This window comes from Python bivittatus, unplaced genomic scaffold, assembly GCF_059951505.1.
Source record: "Python bivittatus isolate LINGU-HERP-01145 unplaced genomic scaffold, Pbiv_v1 ctg000430_np1212, whole genome shotgun sequence".
In the NCBI taxonomy this organism is placed as follows: domain Eukaryota; kingdom Metazoa; phylum Chordata; class Lepidosauria; order Squamata; family Pythonidae; genus Python; species Python bivittatus.
The window spans coordinates 660,772-683,943 of record NW_028277071.1 but is presented as its reverse complement, the minus strand read 5'-3'; the positions used below and the strand labels follow the sequence as shown (position 1 = coordinate 683,943).

Below are 23,172 nucleotides of genomic sequence, written 5' to 3'. Positions count from 1 at the left end.
CCATGAAATCGCCAGGAATTGAGTGTGACTTCAAGGACATGCTGAAAGGGAGTGCCCTGAAAGGAGTGTGACTTTCCGTGTATCAGTGCAAGGGACTATTATTTTGGTTCATTCTTCCTCCTGGCAAACTTTGAGAGTCCTCGATTCAGATGTTTTAGCAGAGGCGCCTGCAGGATTTGATGCTTTGATCAAAAGCAGTGTCTGCCATCGTACTGCGAGCTCCGTGCGCAGAGCATTCTGTACCGGCATGGGGTCATGTCAAAAGGGGTGGCACAAAACTCTTCTTCCCCCCCCCCCCCCCGGCTTTTTAATCTCGTTGATCAAGGCACCCACTTGCTCTGCATTACAGGGGCAAGTAAGAGGCTGGAAGGAAAATTTCCGCTATCGGAATCTGCGTCTTTCAGGAGCGACGCTCCGTAAGTTAGAATCTGCCCTCTTAGAGTTGACCCCACAAGACTTCCAGAACGCTTACGAATGGGAGAAGTTTCAACTGTGGCTCCAGGAAGTCATGTACGCAGATTGGTGGCTGGACCAAGTCTCCCGAGACATCAAACGTCGGTGGAAAAATCTGACAATGTTCTGAGTGTCCTCAGGGTGAGGGAAGTCTAAAGGTTTGGGGTGGGGAATGCGATAAATTGTGCATTTTTGCTGGACAATAAAGAACTGAGTGCTAAGCTGTGGTGGCAGACGAGTTTGATTCTGGTGTTTTTCTTGTTTTGCAGAAGAAGGCCTTTTGTGAGGTTTTTTGGGGCAGGAGAACCCAAGATTTTGTAAAATATGATTCGGTTGTGTGGCTTTTGAGTTGTGTTATATCAAACCAAGGGGTGGAGTTTGCTTCTCAATGGTGCAATGTTCATTCTGCCATCTTGATGAATGCAATGCTCCTCTTGTCATTTTGACAAAAGGGGACACCTTGGTGTCCAACACAATTTGCCTTCCTTTCCATCAATTCTCATTTCGGTGGATGAAAAAAAGGGCTTTTGAAATGTTAAAGGAGAAGACAATTTCCTGAAATTCTCATCCTTTTTAGTGATGGGGATGGCCATTGTACAAGTCTCTCCCCAGAGGTCTGCGGCCATCCTGGTTTCTCACATTTCAGCTAAATCCGAAATGTCTCAAGAGGGTTGGAGTAGGTGATCCTTGAAGCTTCCTACTACTCCACAATTTTATGATTCTATAAACTTCTCCCATTGAGTGTTCCCAGATTGTAAAGTGTAGAGGCTGGGCTTCAGAGTAATAGAAAGATTCATCACAGAAAAGAACATTTCTAACAGTAGCTGTTTCTACCAACTCCAGCAAATAAGCTAAAAATAAAATAATCCAGAGAAATTTGAAATTCTCAAGCTTCCCGCAAACAAGGCAGAAAACAGAAGACTTTTTCACAAGAAATGGAAATCTAAAAAACTGTAAGGCAGATTTTGCTGCAGCATTACTTCTGGGTAAATCAGGGATGCTAAGAAGTCCTGTTATCCAGTAAATGTTTATTAGTTGCCAAAATACAGTCACCAGCATTCTTTACCATTGGCCACATTGACTGGAGGTGTTGGAACCAGAGTTCAGTGACATCCACAGTTTTCCTGTTCCTGGGGGTGGGGAGGAACGACAGCAACAAAATCCTCCAAGTGCTCTAGAAAACTATATTTTATTTAGTTGAAGTCCACCCATGCCAACTGGGGAATTCTGGGAGTTGAAGTCCACACATCTTAAAGGTGTTAAGGTTGAGAAACACTGGCCTTGATACAGGTCTACCCTGTCAGTCAAAGATAAGATTTTGTGTATCCTTTCCCAATCCAGTATCTTCCTGGATTTCCTAGCTAGCATTACCTTTAGATTTCATGACTACTCATTTTTAGGATGGGAAGAATGAAGTGAGAAGGTACAACAATACTACTTCTCATCCTCTTTCTACCATGGTGAACCCATTTTCTTTGAGGAGCTCAGATCTGTGGGAAATCCTCCCATAACATCTCCTGTGGGGGGCAGTGGATGACCAGGATTCTGGTCCACCAAGAATGGTGTGAATTATCAAGCAGTAAAATGCAACTGAGGAACTCCTGAACTGGTTGAGTTAAAGGCTACTGATCTCATGGTCTCCTTGGCAGCAGTTTCATGAGGTCACAATGGCACCATCCCACCACACCTCCTCAACTGCAGTGGAAACAAGCAACCTGGGGTAAAAGAGGACAAAGAGGGGAGAAGAACATCTCCTACCAAGGGGGGCTGAGCCCCCTGGAATGGGGAACTGGGCCTCTGGAAGGAAGTCAGAGGCAATGGAGGATGAAGAACTCAAACCAGAAGAACAGATTAAGGGACCTCAAGGTCCAGGACGACTAAAGTTCTTCCGGAGAGGCCAATGGGCAGTGAGTATCAGAGGGTGATGTTGGGAGCTGGAATTGGGAGAGCTTATTCATTTCTGGATCTCAGGAGAAGAAAGGCCAATCTTCAAAAGGTGGGACTGTTTTAAAAGAAAACTTGACAACTTCCCACATTCCCTCATTTCCTCAGTGAGGCTTTAGATGAGGCTGGTTTCATGACTGGCCAGGTGCTATCTTCCCCAATCTGACTCCCCCAAGCTCTGCCAGGGGTCACCTTTAGCCCCCTGCAAACCTTCTCTCCTATATTTTAGTATCACAGAACATGGAAGTTGGATGGGATCTGCTAACTCATCTGATCCAACCCCTTGCTTAATGCAAGGATCCACTCATCTATTCTTGGCCAGCCATCCGTCCTCTGAGAACCTCCAGCAAGGAAGAGTCCACCACTCTTCTAGGCAAATGTGTTTATCATGTTTGGTATTTGTATACCACCTAGAGTTCTTTGGGACTGAGGCAGTCAATCAAGTAAATAAATAATTCAGACACTAAGTGGCACTGGAGTAAATGGAGTAAAATGTTTCCTGTTGTTCTGTCCTTGTTTACAAAATTCTTGGCTTGCTTTCTTAGTGGCATATTCCTCAAAACTTTCCTTTCTAGTATGATATCACATTTTGGTTCTTACCATCATCTTGCCCAGGGAGAAAGATAGCTTCAAGGAAGGCCAGATCACCATCACCATTCCTCCTCCTCCTCCTCTCTAAGATCTTCTGGGTCTGGTGCTGGAATAAGAAGAACCTTGCACTGCAAGGCAAACAGCTTACAAACAGTCCTTTGACCGACACAAATACCAGAAATGCATGGAATCCTAGTATATTTTTATAGATTTTGAAAAGAAATGGAACCTTTTTTTGACCCATCACAAAAGAAATGGAGCTACATTTTTCCACTTCCTTTCAAGCACAAAGCTAATTCCCCCAGTTCAAAGGTGAAATCCAAACTGAAGTTAGAAGATCTCACACAACATGGTATTAGTACATGGAAAACTCAACTGGTTGGATTCCAAAACTTTCTTCACTTCTGTCTTTTTGTTCCAGCCCAAAGAGACATCACTTACCTCCAGTGAGATACTGTACCAAGATTTGGACCCGATTCCAAAGGAAGTGCCTTCTACCTGGGGATGCAGAGGGGCGAGGTTACGCCGGGCTGCCCAGAGATCTTGTCCTCCTTTGTCTTCTCGGACTCTGTGGGTCTCTGGAGATGGAGGGGAGCGGGAAGAGAATTACCGTTACCATCGCCTGATGGGAACTCTGGTCTCTTCCATGGTGGCAGAGGAAGATCTACCTCCTCCTACATGGTACGTTGTACCACGGGACCGTGCCAGGGCCCCCCCTCCCCCTCCTCCTCTCCGATACCTGGCTGATGGCATGGAACAAGGACACACGTTGCCCTACCTCAGCCTTAACCAGGGAGAATAAAATGAAACATCTGGCAAGTGCATTCAGTTGGTGTGGTCCAACACGTCCTTATTTACCTAAATTGAGGGGCATGTTGTACAACTGGTGGTGGGTTGTTGTTTTGAGAAGTAGTTACTTCAACATTTAGGGATCTGCCAAATGCAGTTGATTGGGCCAACCAATATTCTTCCTGGCCAAAGGTATCTGCGGTTCGGATGTTGCTGAATGTCACCTCCCAGGAATTCCAGATCTTGGGAACGGTAGAGTAGCAAAATTTGGAGAGCCGCAGATTCTTCGAGTTTTACATTCCAGATTTTGAAGCATGGTCTTTCCCCGTGGTATGTGGCGACTCAAGGAAATGGAAATGCTACCTTTGAAGTGTGAATCACGCATGGATGCCCTCAGGGAAAGTAATGATGGTGACCACGATGGTGCAATCAAATGTTCATCAAAACAGGCAGAGCTTCAATTGCACAACTGTGGCCACCACCTTGACTTTTTTTGACCATATGCTGCAGACATCCCTGAAAACATGTTTTTTTTCCTACTAAATGTATACTATATTTCCAGAAAAGCAGCTTTTGTATGCCCTTGCCCTGCCCTGCCCTGCCCTGCCCTGCCCTGCCCTGCCCTGCCCTGCCTGCCCGCCTTCCTTCCTTCCTTCCTTCCTTCCTTCCTTCCTTCCTTCCTTCCTTCCTTCCTTCCTTCCTTCCTTCCTTCCTTCCTTCCTTCCTTCCTTCCTTCCTTCCTTCTCACCAGCAACTCCGCATAGACTGCCAGCATTTTCCATATATTCTTAAAACCATTCCTTTCAAACCTGTAAATCATACCCTTCTTTTAGTAACTAATCCTAAAAATATTTAAAATTTTGCCCAGTGTTTTTCCCAAAGTAAGACCGTATCTCCCTTCACAAGAGGAACATGGTGGGGTGGTCAGAAAAGTCAAAATGGTGGCCACCACAACACAAACGAATCCCCACCCCTTTTCTATGCACATCACATGTGTGATACATGTAAAAAAAGGGAGGCAGGGCTTCAGTCACAGCTCCCATCTTGACTTTCTTTGACTTTCCCCGGTGGATGGCCCTGCTGCCCACCATCTTCCAACCCCCCCCCCATCTAAAGTGATAAATTTGTAAATTTCCACGAACTCTTTGGATTTCTGACAAAAGTGTGCACCTTCTTGTTTTCCCACTTTGCCTGGCATTTAATTTGATCTTAAGGCATGCATTTTTAATTTTTCTTTTCATTCGGTTTGAAAAAGTTAACAAGGACAGCTGGGAGGGAAGAAACAACAGCTTTTAATTCAGAAAATAAATTGCTTAGCGCAGTGAACCATAAGGGGTTTTGAGGTATCTCCAAGGGGGGGAATCAAGCTTCTGTGTAAAGGTACAACTTTCACAAGGAAAAAGAAAGAAAACTGTCAGAAGTGTTTCTCCCTGCCCCCTCAGCCCCTGTCATCCCTCCAATTCAATTAAGAAGTGATGAAAAATCAACATTTCTCGTTAAGGAGTTGAACATTCTCTGGGGAATTTTCATCATGCTTGGGCATTTGCTTTTAATTAAGTGTGTTAATAAATTTGTAACTTTTTTTATATATATATAAAAAGTTCCCTGCAAAGATTAATTGGACAACTTGGTGTTTTCTTGAGGGAAGAAGGAAGCTGGGGATAAGTCCTTCCCTACATTATTAATTACTTTCTTAGAATAAATCCAGTTATGGATTTATGGAATGCATTTGGAGAAAAAAAAAATCCTTACATTGCTCAAGTTTCATTGTGCTTCACCTTTTTTCTAACCTCAAGCTCCTTCTGTCCTGGGTCCACATGAGTTTGTAATTTTATCTTTAAAAGGGGGAAGGAATGTGAAAATCCCTATACCCCTTTCTGCACGCTTCTTCTCATGTATCTGTGAGGAAAATACCTCTTGGGGTGAAGGAAGGAAGTTTTTAGAGGCCTAGATGAATGGGATCGGCTGAATAAAAATTGAAATATAAAGGAAGGTGCAGGCTGGTTGTAAGGAAAAGCCTTGTCACAAACATCCCATTGCACAAGGCCTCTGTCTCACAGCTCTTCCTGGCATTTTGCACCTTGACTAACTCGTTTCCTCCTGTTAGTAAGGCTATTGTTTTCCTTAGCAGACAAGAAGAGGGGCAAATACACAAGGCGACTGTCTTGTAGGAGGATGAGATAAGAAGGGGGGCAGAAAGTCACTTGAGACCTATTGCTTACTGATGTATGTCTGCATCATTGCATGAATATGTATGTATGCATTCTTTTCCCTTCCCCTTCTTGTAGAAATGTATAAATATCAGGGCATCCATTTTGCCAGGAGGGGAGTGTTTCCCACTAACCCTTGGTGGAGTCCCCTCCAATGCAATGCACTGTCTAATAAACACGGCAGTGAAGCCTTGATTGTGGAGTCCTAGGGGTTCTCTGAGCTTGGTTCTTTCCTTGAGGACGTTTCATTACCCAGCTAGGTAACATCTTCAGTGCTAAAATGGGGTGGGGTGTGCTCTCTATTTATGTGCTGTGGCCTGCCTTGCCAGGGACAAGGAGAAGTGCTCCTAGAGTATTAAGAATGATGTGTAAGCATTATATGCACATTATAGGGAAAAAATCTTCACCATACGCATAATTCATAATGTATTAAAATACACAGTATGAGAGAAACAAATAAGCTCTGTTCAGTTCAGTGCTTCTCCTGAAAGCAGAGGGTCTGCAGGGGGAGTAAAAAAACCCCATTAAGACACCCCACCCCTTTTTATGCACATCATCATGCAACTGGAGCAGGACTTCAATCATGTTGGCATAGTTGCCAACTTGACATTTTTATCTCCCCCACAGATACCCCTCCTTGAAAGCCTGCTCTTACAGAGCATAATCTGAGCTAGCAATTGTTACCTGCATCCTCTGGGGTTTAAAAAGAAAATACCTGTCATTCTCAGAAGTTTATTCCAGGTGGATAAGGCAGAGTTTTTCTGAACTTCAGCATCTCTCCAGGCACTTAAATGGTTTCGTTCCATCAAGAGCCGTTTTAGAAAAGCTGGTTTGTTCCAACTGCAGTCTTCCAAAGCCTGAAGTTTGCAGAATAGCAAGCCATAGAGAAGAAGAGGAAATCTGATTCTGAAGGATACATCAGGCAAGTATAAAGAATCTTTTCGTAAGAGACCATAATTGGAAGGGAAATGCAATAACAGCACTTCAGTTCCAGAATTCCCAGCCCACCTGGCTGTTGCAGGGAATTCTAGAAATCTGGGGGATTGAGTCCAGGTTGGGGGAAGATTAGAGTAGATGAGTAGATGAACAATCAAGTAACCCTGTCTACAATAGGTTGTCATATTTAGTGAGAGTGGCCAAGCACAGAGAGATATGTTCCAGGTCTTTCTTCGGTAGAGAGAGAAGAAGATCTCTCTGTGACAGGTAAGATGCAAATTATATTACAACTCTGAGTCAGTCTAGCTTCAAATCATGGTTGGGGGTCACACAATGTGCTAGATTAGGATAGAATCTTTTCGTAAGAGACCATAATTGGAAGGGAAATGCAATAACAGCACTTCAGTTCCAGAATTCCCAGCCCACCTGGCTGTTGCAGGGAATTCTAGAAATCTGGGGGATTGAGTCCAGGTTGGGGGATGATTAGAGTGTGTTGAAAAATCAAGTGACTCTCTTTATAAATGGATGCCACATTTAGTGAGAATGGCCAAGCAAAGAGAGATATGTTCCAGGTCTTTCTTTGATAGAGAGAGAAGTTCTTTCTCTGGCAGATAAGATGCAAATTGCATTACAATTCTGAGTCAGCCTAGCTCCAAAACATGGTTGGGGTTACACAGTGTGCTGGACTAGGCTAGAATGGAGTTGGGACATTTGTTGTTCATCATGTTGCGGGAGTACAGTCCTTATCTTAATTTTGTGTGGACTCAGCCATCAAGTCAAGCCACAATATGGCTTGTTTCTTCAGCAATGTTATGTTGGGGGGCCCCAGCCTAGAAAAAGCTTTCCTGTAGCCCAGGCAGAACATTGATCCAAACAATGCAGCCCATCTCCTGCCCGTCTCTCCTGGGGTGGAAATAGTCTTCTTCTCTGGGATCTGAGCCAGGATACAAAACTGGGAACTTAGTGTGTGTGTCTGTCAGTGGGTGAAAAACTCAAACAGATCCTGCCCACACAAAACATTTGGGATACAGGAAGATGCCACTGGTAAGAAGGGAATATTTGTTGAGATAAGCATAAAGAATTCAACTGATTTCTTTTTACAACATATTGTTTGCAATATTCTTTGGGGCGGGGAGGTGTTTGGTCTTCTTTTTCTTGCTCTGAATCTCATTTTCTGCATTGTAATTCACAGTCCATATTGAGCATTGCAAATCTATGAAGCATAACCAGGAAAGATTTGACTTCAGTCAGGACTGGGAGGAACTCCTTGGTTTTCATGCTGAAAATCACCCTCTTAACTTCATCTTTGCCTCCAAAACAACTCACTTCTCACTACTACAGTGCTTCTGACCCTTTGATATAATAGTGTTTCTGGGAAGGAAAGGAAGTTAATGAGATCAGTTCATATATATGCAGTTCAAGATCTTCTGTTTCTCTGTGTTGGGTTAAGACACATCTTAACCTGGTGTTTGCTCCCAGAATGTCTGTTGCTGGCAAATTGAAATTTTAAGAGCAAGTTGTAGTTGTTTTTATCAGGAAGAATTATGAATGAGACTTGCAAAATTCAGTGCACAAGCAGGCCTTGGTGTAGTGAGTGTGTCTCAAGTTATAACCTTTGTTCTTTCAGGGGCTGTTCTTAAGAACCAGAAGAAAAAATTGAATGGAGAACCAAAGTGTGTCTGAATTCATCCTCTTGGGCTTTTCCATTGGCCGTCCAGCAGAGCTCCTGCTTGCTGTCCTCTTCTTAGCCACATACATTGCAAGCTTGGGGGCCAATATCATCATCCTCTGCATTATATTGGCAGATAACCGCCTCCATACCCCAATGTACTTCTTTCTTGGCAATGTCTCCATACTGGACATCTTCTTTACCTCTGTCATCAGCCCACAGTTGCTCAGGAATCTCTTCTCTGGTGACAAGTCTATCTCTTTTGCTGCTTGCATGGTCCAATCTTACTTCTACTTCTTCCTAGGGACAGTAGAGTTCCTCCTGTTGACCTCCATGTCTTATGACCGCTATGCCGCCATATGCAGCCCATTGCAATATCATGCAATCATGAACAGCCAGGTCTGCATCAAGATGGTATTGGCTTGCTGGCTGGGTGGGTTCCTCTCTGTTCTTATTCCCACCATTATGATCAGCAGGCTATCCTACTGCAAGTCTAACGTCATCAACCATTTCTTTTGTGATAGTGGCCCACTGCTGGATCTATCCTGCAGTGACATCCGTCTCATAGAGTTGATGGACTTTGTGCTGTCCTCTGTTGTTATCCTCTGCTCATTGGTCTTAACGCTAGTTTCTTACATATGTATCATCTCAGCAATAATTCACATCTCCACCGCTTCAGGTCAGGCAAAAGCCTTCAATACTTGTGCTACACATCTGACAATAATCTCCATCTCCTGCGGCATCAGCATTTTCATCTATGTCACACCATCCCAAAAGGAAACCCTTGAAATCCATAAGGTCCCTGCTCTTCTCACCACAATTGTCTGCCCTTTTCTGAACCCTTTCTTCTTCACATTGAAAAATGACCTGGTGAAACTGGTACTACGAGACATGTTGAGGCAAAACACAGAGCTGATTTCTCATAAAGTTTGGGAAGTGCTGGGAAAGAATGGACACGTAATGTGGGGAAGCCATGCAAAAGTGTAAGAAGAGAGTTCAGGAAAAAGAGCAACTTGGGATTTTTCAACTGTGATGATAAGATGGAAAAACAACAATGGGATCCTTATGTGTGAGGCCATCAATGTCCTGTTAATTCTTTCCTTCTCAAGAAACAGCAGGTAAAAGGAGAGGAACCCTTTCAGACTCAACTCCAGACTTGAGCTTCTTATATCTGAAAGATCCAAGCACTAGGAAAATGATAGATTGGCATAGCACAACATCCATCCTTTGCCTATTAGCTTCCTTCTCTTTTGGGGTCCTAGAACTATCTATGTCTTCTATTTCCAAAGTAGTTGTTCCTTGGGAAGTATGTGTGAGGAAGCTACTTTCAGCAGGTCCTTCATTATTTTCATCAGAGTTCCCCAATGTTCAAATGTATTGTTTGGAGTTCCTGATCAAGATTTTGAAGTCAAGGTCAACCTATATGTACTATATCTACAAAGTACAAATTTATATGTACTATATGTACAAAGTCAACCTATATGTACTTGATTTCATAACACAATACTCATCTTTCCCTGTTAGCTTGCTTCTCTTTTGGGTCATAGAACTTCCCATATCATTGTGTCCTCTGTTTCCAATGTAGCTGTTCTTTGTCAAGTATGTATGAGGGAGCTTCTTTCATGAGATTCTCCATTGTTTTCAGCCGAAACCCCTCCCCACAAAATTTAAACATTTTGAGTTTTGAGTTCTCGGCCAAGATTTTGAAGTTAAACAGGCTATTTAATTTCACTTCCTAAACAAGAGAGAAAAAGATTTCCCTGCATCTATTTACATGGATTTTCTGATATCAACACTGTAAGATATTAATGATGCCACTTTGCATGGCTGAAAGTGGACTTTCACGTAGAATATCCTAGGGAAGAATTTCATTTCTGTGCAATCTTTCTGAAAACCAAAGCAATAGATTTTTTTTAATGGTAAAGGGCCTTTTGGAGAGTTAATAGGTTCCATCTCCCCCCTCCCCCCCCCCCCAATATTGGGAACATTTGCTTTCAGTGGAGAGAAGCTAGAGATATTCATCTCTCTTGTCATTCACGATCACACTGCATCATGGCCTTTTTGTGGAATGCAATTACAGCGGTACCTTGGATTACGAATTTAATCCGTTCCGTGACTCTGGTCGCAACCTGATTTGTTCGCAACCCGGAGCAAATTTTCCCATAAGGTTCAATGTAATTACCGTTAATCCGTTCCGGGGTCCACGGACCACGCATCGATGGCAGAAAAACGGCCGCGGACCACGTGGCACGGGCGGAAAATGGCCGCGGACCACGTGGCACGGGCGGAAAAATGGCCGCGGACCAAGTGTCACGGTGGAAAATGGCCGCGGATCTGGTTCGTACCCCGAGGTGGAGTTCGCAAACCAAGGTAAATTTTTGTGGCCGGAGCTGGTCATAACCCGAAAAGTTCGTAAGCAGAGGCGTTCATAACCTGAGGTACCACTGTAGTTATATATGGAAATTGTTGCTATTCTTTTTAACTGATCTTGTAGGACTTGCCAAGTTTTGTAGGGAAGGTTTTCAGACCCAGCCTGGTTATGAAAGCATTTGTTACCAAAGCAAATATAGAAAACACACCTATACCTGGTGTGCCAGTTGCAGCCTTACCCAATACAGGAGGATCTCACAACCAAGGTTCATGCCCTTATCACATCTTGGATGGACCACTATAATATGTCCCAAATGGGGCTTCCTTTGAGGACCACCTGGACAGTTAGTCCAGAATGTAGCATCCTGGTTGTTGATGGGTATTTTCTGACATGAGTGTTTCTGTGATCTGCATCCTGTATTGACCTCCCATTAGCTTTTCTGTGAAATTCAAAGTGTTGCTTTTGATCTTTAAAATCCTATATGATTTAGGACTGAAGTATCTTCCAGATGAAGCTTCTGGGATCATCTTTTTGTAGCCCCCTCCCCATTTCTGGGAGATTGGGGGCCCGCAAATATATTCTATGGCAACAGTAACAATATAGAATTCCTTGCTCCCTGAAATCTATTCAGCTCCTACAATCCGTTCATCTTTCAGGAAGTTGTTAAAGCCAGAACTGTTACTTTTATTGTTTTTTATTACTTATTGAATCATTTTAATCTGTTTTTTTTTTGTGCTTTATTTTATATAACAGAATAAAGTAAGAAGAAAAAAGAAATGGAAGTGCACTTACTGCATAAAATGTATACATAAAAGCTTTGCATGTGTGTGTGTATGTATATGTATGTGTGTGTGTGTGTGTCATAAATATGTGTGTGTCTCATATCTATATCTATATCTATATCTATATCTATATCTATATCTATCTATATCTATATCTATATCTATATCTATATCTATATCTATATCTATCTTCAATAAAGGAAGAACATATTTAATTGTAATTGTGTGTGTATGTATATGTGTGTGTGTCATATATATATATATATATATCTTCAATAAAGGAAGACCATATTTAATTGTAATTGTAATATATGTGTGACTGTCTATCTATCTATCTATCTATCTATCTATCTATCTATCTATCTATCTTCAATAAAGAAAGACCATATTTAATTGTAATGTTTGTGTGTGTGTGTGTGTGTGTGTGTGTGTCATATATCATTCAGTAAAGGAAGACCATATTTAATTGTAATTGTTCATATACTGTATAATCTCACAAGCAACTCCTTTATCAATATCAAGAAATATCAGGTCTTCAGTCCACTGAGTAATAGAGCCCATATATTTGTCCTTCCAATATTGAATGAGCAACAGCATGTAGAATTCATTTCCATTATCCAGCTCTCAATTTCCAAGTTGTAGGTACATAGCTGAAAAGAATATCCCAAATTAAAGGAATTGTCCCAAATTAATATGTAATTACTTCTTCCCAAAGCATACAATCTTTGGGACGTTGCAAAAACATGTTTTAACAAAGCATTATTCTGGTTGTATCTCCAATTACATGATGATTTATTCATCATTTTTTAAAATACAAACACAATAGGATCCAGTGAGTCTGAAATATTATATTTTGTCGAATAAGCCCTAATCTAAGATCTATTGAGAATTTTGGTACCGAGGTTAAAACATTTCTGCATAGTTTGGACAAGATGGGGAACTCTAATTCCTTATTCCAGGCAGTCTTTAACGTTTGCTTATCAGGACTTCCTGAGGAATATGGCAGACTGAAGACAGCTTTGTGAAAATGCAGAGCTGATGATTGCAAGCTAAGAAAGAGTAGATTGGCTCCTTTGGCCCTCTCTGGAGAGGACGTGAAATTGCCCACATTGTGTTCCATAGAGTTGCTTCTCATGAGGAGACTGCAAGACAGCAGTCTCTGGAGCAGTGTTTCTCAACCTCAGCAACTTTAAGATATGTGGACTTCAACTCCCAGAATTCCCCAGCTAGCCATGCTAGCTGGGGAATTCTGGGAGTTGAAGTCTACATATCTTAAAGTTGCTGAGGTTGAGAAACACTGCTCTGGAGGGTGGGAGAACCAGGAGATGAGGGAATTTGCCATTCTTGCTCCAGCTGCAGTTGGAGCCTTCAGAGGACACTAAGTTTGCACTTCCTTTGCTAACCACTTTTGGAAATTGCCTGTTAACTGTTTTAAAGAAATTAGACACCTTCAAAATGACAAGGCTGGAAACACTGGGTGAGTGCCTTCAGTTCTTAATATACGAAAATGAAACTCTATCTTTACAAGCTTTAAGAATTTAAAATAGCAAAAAGCAAGACAAGGTTTTAGCTATAGAACGTTTTAAACTGATTAAGGACTCAGAAAGCATTGGAATATCTGATTTTGAATATTAAGACTTTAAAATTAATTTTTAAGAATAAATGCATTTTCATGGGAAAGAAAAATTACTTTCAATATTGGAGTTATAACAAGATAAGTAACTTATAATGGTGTTCAGAGATATTTTTAAGGAATTGTACCTGGACCTTGAATCAACAATGTCAACTGTGTTGTACATTCTTAGAAACAGTCTGTTCCCAGAAGAAGCTGTTACAGAAAAAGATTTGCAAGAAAACTTATCTAAGAACATGAACAAGAATTTGTCATTGGATATGCCAAAAAAAAAAAAAATAAATCAGCGGAGGCTTTAAAAATTAAGAAGAAAATAAAAATGCCACTCCCAGAGAACAATTGGAATAATTTTTTCTTGCTGGACTTATAAAAAAGGCTTGTTAAAGTTTTGAAGAAATTCAAGACAAGGATCAATAATCATCTGAACAGATTAAAAGATTGTTTTATGCAAAAGGAAGGAACACAAGGTTGGTTTATTTGATCAGGGTTAAAATGGGACATATTTTGCATGGTTCTTTTCGGACTTTCTGACATCTGGACTGTTAAAATGTTGTGCATTGGGTTTGCTTACAGTCAACATGCTGTTTAAGCCTCTTTTCCCACAGTCACTTTATGTATCCTAGTCTGACAACACCTAAATTGGCTTTGCATTGAATTGTCCTTTCACTTAAAGTAAGAGAATTTTGTGAGAGTGTTCTCTTTAAAGGAGGAATTACTCCTGTTTGTCACATTAAATTTCAGTCTTTTGTTCATATTAGGTTACTGGGACCACTTTATATCTTCTAAGTATGAATTTGCTTACAGTTAAGAGTTGAGATATGGAATTATGAGTTTTACATTTGTTAACTAATATTATTATTTTAGGGCTCTTTGTGCTGGTACCTGGATTGCAAAAGACGTTGCTTATTGGGCTTGCCTATAGTTAAGAGTTGAGTTATGGGATGAAGATTTTTATATCTGTTAATTAAGAGGAAATGAAGATATAATGAAATTGTTTATACTTGTCATGGTGAAAGGGAGAAGTCACTTTCTTAGGGTTTTTTTTCCCTTTTTCTCTTTTTAGTTTGTATTATCTTTTACTACTGTAATTAAAACTTTTCAAAAAATATTACAAATATTTGCATATCAATCTTTTTTTTAATAAGGTATTTAATATAAAGGTATTTATAAAGATGAACTGTAGGTTTCTGACCTCATAGGGTTTAGTGATCCCTTTTAATAACTTGACATCTCTGAAGCTTCAAATGCTGCTGGTACAATCTGAAATATCTATCGATGTTGTATTGTAAATATTGCCAGTGGGTTGCAACCAAGAAATGGTATTTATTTTTTAACATTAAAGGAAAAAAACAGTAAAAACTCATCATTATCATCCATCGAAAGGAAAAATGCGCAGCATCTATTCAAATCTTCCATATAACTATTTTTAAATCAGTTTTAACTTTTGGGTTTTCCAATAGCATCAATCTAGAACTTTAAGACCCAGTAGATTTATTTTTGAATAAACAGACTTTGAGGTAGTAGTAAGTGCAACAATTTCATTTCAGGAAAGGATAACATAATGACATCGTGGTTTCTGGGAAATAATATTGTTTCTAATTGGATCCCTAGAGTGATGAGTTATATTTTCCTAAAGAAGAAGACCCAATGGATTTGAAAGGAATTTTTAAAAAGTACAAAATAGAGCCATCCTTTCTTGCTAAATAGACAAAGAAACTGAGAACTTTCTTTCTTGCACAGTTAATACAGGCAGTTTTTAGAATACTGACTGAATGTTGGCCTTCTATTTATTTTGTTAAAGAGTCTTTCCTATTTTAAATGTCCTCAGAATCTTCTATCACCTATCTGTTCATCTATCTATCTATCTATCTATCTATCTATCTATCTATCTATCTATCTATCTATCTATCTATCTATCCATCCATCCATCCATCCATCCATCCATCCATCCATCCATCCATCCTTGTCTGTCTGTTTCAATAACTTTGCCCTTCTCTCACACATCCCCTTTTCTCCCACTTTTTCCCTATTTCACATTGCTCAACTTCAGACATACAACCCTGTTTATCTGTATCTATCTTTTCAATGGATACCATGCACGGTTGCTTTTGCTTCTTAAAAAACTTTTACAAAAACTGACTAAAAAGGCAAATGACAAGTAGAAGGTCTTTCTAACCGAGTGCACGTATTTATGCTACCCAACATGTCTAGGGTCATAATGGAGCATGGACTGGCTTTCCATTATGTCATTTTGACCATTTGGGCTGAATTTTCATTGCTTGATGTTTTGAGAAGGTAATGTGAAACTAATTACATATACCTCCCGTATCTTTCTGAACTCAGTGGGGGTGACCTATGAATAAAAAGATATAGGGCACTGTGATGAGAGAATAAAGAAAAGTGAACACCTCATCTCATCCCATGAAGAGGAGAAAGAAGCTCTTGTTATCAGAGTAGAGTATGAAAAGCTGACGAAGTAGATGTTCTTAGACAATTGTTTTTGCAGCTTCAAGAGACATTGGTGGCCCACTTCTTGCTTTTCATGGTGTCCCCCCAGTTTTATAGATTTTCATAACTGGAACACTGAAATGGTTGCATTTCATGAATCTCATTTCATGGTTCTGGGCCAATGACATGGACAAGAAATGTCTTGATTTTTTTGTGGTTGTGAGTTAGCATCACTTTCTTCTTCTGAGCAGATTCTACAGTACAGCAGGCCATCATGAAGATCTAAAACCTGAGACATAAGCTGGTAAAGGTTGGTAAACCTCTAATGGTTATGGCCAGGGTTTCTTTGCCCTCAAAAATAGAATGATTGGAAAGGAGTGCATGCGTGAGATGGCATTTCTTCTAGTATGTTTTCAGAACTTGTGCATGAATATCAGCACTTCTTCCTCTTCTTTCACACATCCCTGATAACTGGTTGGGATGGAGAATTTGGGTGAGGGAAGCCATATGTCTACAAATGTTCTTTGGGTAAGGGAGATGATAGCTTGTTTTTTTCTTCGCACCCTCCCATCACAGCTCCTGTGTTCATGTAAATCATTGCATTGTTATTTACACCATAGCTAGTATTGAACTATGTGGTTTAGTGTACAGGGCTGGTTTGAATTTTCGTTTTTCCTCCTTATACTAAGCACACATCTTTTGAATAACATTTGTAGAATATGTCCCTCCTCCTTTCTAGTTGTCTTTTCCAAGGTTCTTGGACAGATTGTCTACTGATTTTAATATCACTCTCTGAAGGACGCACAGTCTACCTGAAGTTGAGTGACATGGCTGTAGTGTGTGGGAAGGAAGGAAGGAAGGAAGGAAGGAAGGAAGGAAGGAAGGAAGGAAGGAAGGAAGGAAGGAAGGAAGGAAGGAAGGAAGGAAGGGTCTCTTAAAGGATAAAATATGAAACTTACATCAACCCCAACATATCAGTTAAACCAAAACTTGTAAATGTCAATATACTGTATGTTTCAATTTCATTTTACAGCAAAGAAAAGGTGGGATCCAGTTTAAGTTCATCACACTTAGTTCCCACTGAAAGAAATGGATTTTAGCTTAAACCCTGTCTATGATTTCACACTGATTTTAGTGGACCTAAATGAAGCCATTGTAGCTCTAATCTAAGACAAACTTTAGCTGAGTGCAAAGATCAAGAGGGAAGCAGTGTGAAGAGCTAAACAGCGAAGTCATATGAAGGAAGTTTGCTTATGTTGGCTTTTTATAACTTGGATCCTGTTTGTTAACTTGGTTGCAGGTTTTTATTTTATTATTTGAAGGAGAGAGGAGCATAACTGATCTCACCCCTTTCCTCTTGGACCAAAAAACAGTGAGGGAAGAAACAGCCTTTGGAATGTAGTATTTATTTTTATATATATATATATATATATATATATATATATATATATATATATATCCAAAAGTTACTGTAACATTGTTAAAATTCAAAGCTAGAGTAACAGCCTCCTGCAGGAACAATCTTATGCCAGTGTGAAATCCGTATAAATGAGCAGAAGTGAGAATAGTGAGAATAGAAGAACAATCTTTTCTCACAATATTTCTGTGGCTAGGTTTGCATAAGGCACTCAATTCTGGCTTAACAAGCCAGAATTCCTGGGTTCACCCAAGTTAATGTCTTCAATGAGTCAATTTCTTGGGTCAGTTTATGCTTGAGGAATTGATTCATACCATCAGATAAGACATATTCTGGACTCCCACAATATATTTTGATCTCAAATGATGAATTGTTCAACCCCAGTTTAGCCTAGTCTAACTGTTGGGTGAGCTCAGCCGTTCTCTAGGACTATCCGTAAAGAGGTAACTTTCTATGTTCAGGGGCTGAAGTACTTACAACAGAGATGGGAGAATCTGGTCCTCTAGATGCTGTTCAGTATTTAACTCTTAGCATCCCTCACCACTGGGTATGCTGGCTGGAACTGTTGGGAACTATTGTTGAGTAGCATGTGGAGGTTCACAAATTCTCCACTGTTCTCTTACAGGCATCCTGTCAGGCCTCCGTGCTTGATATATGAGCATTAGAGCATACAAGGGAATGGTGAAACAACATTTGCAAGCACTCTTGATCTCTGTAGCACAATCAAGTCCATTCACCCTTGATTATGAGATTTTGGGATGCTATTTGGAAAAGCCAACAGTACTTTTCTCCCCATCAAACAGAAACAAAAACACCTTCCAATCATTTCTTACCAACATCTGGTAGCAAAGGGGATTGATATAGCTTAAAGATATAATCAAACATTGAGATATGACCATTATTTTCTTCAGCTGCTTTTCCCATCCCAGAAATGATGAATTTTGATGCTTTATTTAAATCAATGCCCAGCAGGAAAGAATATGTAGCCAACCTTGGTTGACTTCATGTAACTAAGTAGGAAGAGACTTGGCTACTACTTGGTTGGGAGATCAACAGGAAATTCCAGAGCTGCAGGTCAAATGGCAGAGTCTCTCTCTCTCTCTCTCTCTCATCTATATAATCTATATCTATCTATAAGGTAATGGCAAACTACATCTAGTCTCAAAGAGTCAGCCTCAAATTGAAGACACTTATATGCATCTCTTGTATAGAGGCACCATTTAGTTATGCAATAATGAGATTAATTTTAAAAGCTGAGGATATTCTTCAGACCTGTAGTACTGTATGTCTGGAGGAAGAAGTAAAAAACTCTTAAATGTCAAACAGCAAGTTTGCAAAATAAGGGGAGAAGTTGATTGTCATTGTTGCAACATGCCTCTTTCTTGGAAACCAACTCTTCTTATTTTTCTTTTTTGTAAGATTAGAAATGGGAAACAACACCAGTTATGAAGAATTTATCCTCTTGGGTTTCCTGATTGGACGTAAAGCAGAGATATTCTTGGCAACAATACTGATAGTGGTGTATTTGTCCACAATATTTGGTAACTTGACTATTCTGTTTATCACTATTACCAACAGTTGTCTCCATATGCCAATGTATTTCTTCCTTGGCAACCTCTCTGTCCTAGACCTTGTTTTTTCAACAGTGACTGTTCCCAGTTTGCTACAGAATCTCCTCTCTGGAATAAAGACCATCTCCTTTGCTAGCTGCATGGCCCAATCCTATTTCTACTTCTTCCTGGGCACAGTGGAATACTTCCTCTTGACATGTATGTCCTATGACCGCTATGTAGCCATATGTAACCCATTACATTATTCAATTATCATGAATGGCTATTTTTGTGTTCAGATGGTGCTGGCTTGCTGGTTGGGTGGGTTTGCCTTTGTCCTCTATCCAACCATCATGGTAACCAGGTTCTCCTATTGCCATTCCAATGTCATCGATCATTTCTTCTGTGACAGTGAACCTCTACTGAAGTTATCTTGTACTGACACCAGCTTGATACAGATAATCCTATTTGTGTTATCATCAGTCGTCATTCTTTGCTCCTTGAACCTGACGCTTGTCTCTTACATTTACATTGTCTCTACTATTTTGGTTATACCCACTGACTCTGGGAGGAAGAAGGCTTTCAACACATGTGTGTCTCATCTCACTTTGTTCTTGATGGCTTCCAGTGTCTCCATCTTACTGTATGTGATCCCAGCTAAACAGTCCAGTTTGGGGGCCCGCAAAATTCCAGCATTACTCAGCAGCATAGTTAATCCATTCCTGAGTCCTTTTGTGTACACCCTGAGGAACAATCTAGTTAAGAGAATTTTGCAAAAATTCTTTGATCAGGGTCAAATGCTCATGGTCCAGAAAGTGCAGAAATTCCTCATAATTGTGATCAGTTTTGTAGGGAAAGCTAGAATTTAAAACACTGGCACACAACTTTTTTTTCCAGTCTGAATGTGGAAGCCAGGCTTCAGGAAATAAGCAGAGTTTCAAAGAAGTGGGCCTGGCAAGGAAAAAACCCTACATCATATTTAATTTAATGCAAATGTCATTAAAATAATAAAATATTGTTTAAATGATGACTTTCTATTATTTAATATTTACTCCATTCTGCTACTTTAAGATTTAGTCTTTCTTTCAAGATCCAAGACCCATGTGCTCCCCTGTATAGTGTCTTCCCTGGTTGCCACGTTAAATGATACCAAGGTATTTTTTTAACAAGTGAACATGATAATCCTCATAAATTTATCAGCTGTCAGCCTTGCAAGGTAGTTGAGACATGAAGTACACCCAGATGAACTAATTCCATTTTATTGTAAGGTTCCATTAACAGGATCTTCCCAGTCTGAAAGTCTATTTCTCCCTCATCACCTTTACAGTCCAAGAAACTAGGGAGGGTCCTTTCTGAGATGTTTGCCATGCCTCCATTCCTTCTGTGGGCTCAGCTGCCTCTTATCTGACCATTCCCCTGGCTGTGGCTCTTCCCACTATCTCCCAAGGTCATTCCCACATACCATTACAACAGGACATCCCTTGCTTCTGCCACTGTTCCTCCACACATACAATGCCTTCTTTATCCTGGATGTGCCTGAATTGGTCATGTCACTGAGACCTTATTGTAAGTCCTCATGTATGGAGTGCTATGGGAAACATTGCTGCACTAAAGAACTGTAATGAACACAGGTTGACACAAACTTCTGTTGGACTAGAGACGTGATAGTAAATTGATTGGCTGGATACATAGGATGAAATCCAGACTTAATTATAATTAAATGATCAAAAACAAATGATCAGTTTTAAATATTGTCTTCTCATAGGGACGAATCACATTTTATGGCATGTGGGAAGATTATATACTAATAATAATAATTCTTATTTTGATAAATTTAATTATATATATGCATACGTATGTGTGTATATGTGTATGTGTGTGTGTGTATGTGTATACAAACTAAGATTAAATATAGAGATATAGTGTTCTGGATTATTATATTATTGTTTCTTTCTTAGTTCTAGACTTTTTAAATATTTTTTTTAAATGGAAGTTTTATTTATTTGAAAAGTTCATAAGGCCAGTATCCCAGTATTGACGTTTGATTCATATGCTAGACATGTATATTTGAATCTCAATATAGATAGAAAGAGTAACTGCAAAATACTTCTCTAGTTTACATCTTAACCCAACAAGGAGAAACAGAAGATCCTGAACCACCTAAATATGAACTGATCTCATTAACTCCCTATTCTTCCCAGATACCCTTTTTTTCAGGGGGTCAGGAGCACCATTGTAGTGAGAACTTCAAACCATGATAAACAAAGTAAAGGAAGGGAGGGGGTCTTCCCACTACAGTAATCCCACATGTCAAAACCCACATTGGACAAACTGCAGGTAACTACAAGGGATGTCGCTGCAGGCTATGTTTGGAGCCCCAAGAAGGGTCCATGTAACACTGTTGCTCCGCGAGCTGCATTGGGTACCAGTTTGCTTCCGGGTCCAATCCAAGGTGTTGGTTATCACCTTTAAAGCCCTACATGGCATGGGACCAGGTTACCTAAGGGACCACCTCTTCCCCATGACTTCAAACCGTCCCAACCGATCACATAGGAAGGGCATGCTTCAGACCCCCACAGTAAAAGACCTCCAGTTAGTGGGGTCCAGAAGGCAGGCCAAGATCCGCATAGTCAAAGCTATGGTTTTTCCAGTAGTAATGTATGGCTGTGAGAGCTGGACCATAAAGAAGGCGGAGCGCCGAAGAATTGATGCCTTTGAACTGTGGTGCTGGAGAAGACTCTTGAGAGTCCCCTGGACTGCTAGGAGGTCAAACCAGTCAATCTTAAAGGAAATCAACCCTGATTGCTCATTGGAAGGATCGATAATGAAGCTCAAGCTCAGATACTTTGGTCACCTAATGCGAAGAGAAATCTCTTTGGAGAAGACCCTGATGCTGGGAAAGATTGAAGGCAAAAGGAGAAGAGGACGGCAGAGGATGAGATGGTTAGATAGCATCACTGAAGCAATGAACATGAAACTGAGCAAACTCAGGGAGGCAGTGAAGGACCGGAAGGCCTGGCGCAATATGGTTCATGGGGTCACGGAGAGTCGGACACGACTTAACGACTAAACAACAACAACAAAAGAAGGCAGGCCTTCTCTGCTGTAGCCCCCACCCTTTGGAATATCTTGCCCCCGGAGGTGAAATTGGCCCCTTCACTCCTGACCTTCTGGAGAGATCTGAAGACCTGGCTCTGCAACTTGGCCTGGGGAGGGGACGGAAGACATCAAGCGTGGGGATGGCTAGCCCCTTAGAGGCCTGTCATCTGCAGCTCTGGAAACCATCAGCCTCTTGAACTTTTTCTTTTCTTTCAGCAATGCTTTGCATAGTTTTCATGTTTTATGTAATTTTATATATATTTATGGTTTTAACGGATTTTGTGAGCTGCCCAGAGTCCTCATTGGGGGAGAAGGGCGGAGATAAATCAAATAAATAAATAAATGTATGAATGTCTGTCCAGTTTTCCCTTGTGAGAAGCACAAGTGGAGAAGGCCTTTTGCCTGCCTGTTCTGGAAGGGATGTGCATGACAGCAGCAATGATTTTAATGCAGGAAATGATTGCAATGGCTAAAGTCCCCAGGACAGTAAAGGTATCTAGCAGTTCAAGGAATTGGGTATTAGTGCAGGCAAGCTTGATCAGTGGCATGTTGTCACAGAAGAAGTGATTGATGATGTTTGGACCACAGAAGGGCAATCGAAACAACAGAATAAGAGGCATAATGAGATAAAGGAAGCTGACAGTCCAAGATCCTGCCACTAACTGAGTGCAGAAGTGGCTGCTCATGATGGTTGTGTAACGGAGGGGGTTGCAGATGGCCACATACCGGTCAAAGGACATTGTAGCCAGAATTAAGTATTCAGCAGTGCCCAGAGTGAAATAGAAAAAGGCCTGTGTGAAACAGCCAGCAAGAGAAATGGTGTTGTTGCCCGAGGCCAAGTTCAACAAAGGTTAGGAATGACAAAAGAAGTGAATCCCATTTGCAAGAGAGAGAAGTTCCTGAGGAAAAAGTACATGGGGGTCTGGAGGTGACGGAAAAGGAGAAGAGCTCTGAGGCTGCATTGCGTGAATGGCTCATTGAATCATGCATGCAAGGTCAGACAGTGTGCAACCAGATATGTTTGGTAAAATCACAACAAGGACAGAGGGTGAATTTCTCCTTCCATTGTTCTTTATTAACAACCAGTATTTCTGGAATTCCACCTTTGAGAGCAATCAGGTGTTTCAGTCCCAGGTCACCCCACCCTCTGTATTGTCAAGTTTCCTTGTAAGAACATCTTGGTGATCATTACATCTGATAGTAGCACATGCCATAGCTTGACAATGTAGTGGAAGAAGTTAAATCTGAAAATCTACTTCAGTGTCATATCAATAGCAAAC

The 23,172-nt window shown here is 40.7% G+C and overlaps 2 protein-coding genes across 2 annotated transcripts; both read left to right on the top strand.

Moving 5' to 3' along the window:
- The first annotated feature begins 8,583 nt into the window (after positions 1-8,583).
- On the top strand, positions 8,584-9,579 carry LOC103055159 (olfactory receptor 6J1-like). Its single transcript, XM_007438511.2, has one exon. It carries the CDS (start codon positions 8,584-8,586, stop codon positions 9,577-9,579), a length of 996 nt encoding a protein of 331 aa, XP_007438573.2.
- Positions 9,580-18,669: 9,090 nt separating this feature from the next.
- On the top strand, positions 18,670-19,662 carry LOC103055398 (olfactory receptor 6J1-like). Its single transcript, XM_007438512.1, has one exon. It carries the CDS (start codon positions 18,670-18,672, stop codon positions 19,660-19,662), a length of 993 nt encoding a protein of 330 aa, XP_007438574.1.
- Positions 19,663-23,172: the final 3,510 nt, after the last annotated feature.

Excerpts from the sequence above, each read along its gene's own strand:
- LOC103055398 (XM_007438512.1), top strand. The coding sequence starts at position 18,670 with ATGGGAAACAACACCAGTTATGAAGAATTTATCCTCTTGGGTTTCCTG.
- LOC103055159 (XM_007438511.2), top strand. The coding sequence starts at position 8,584 with ATGGAGAACCAAAGTGTGTCTGAATTCATCCTCTTGGGCTTTTCCATT.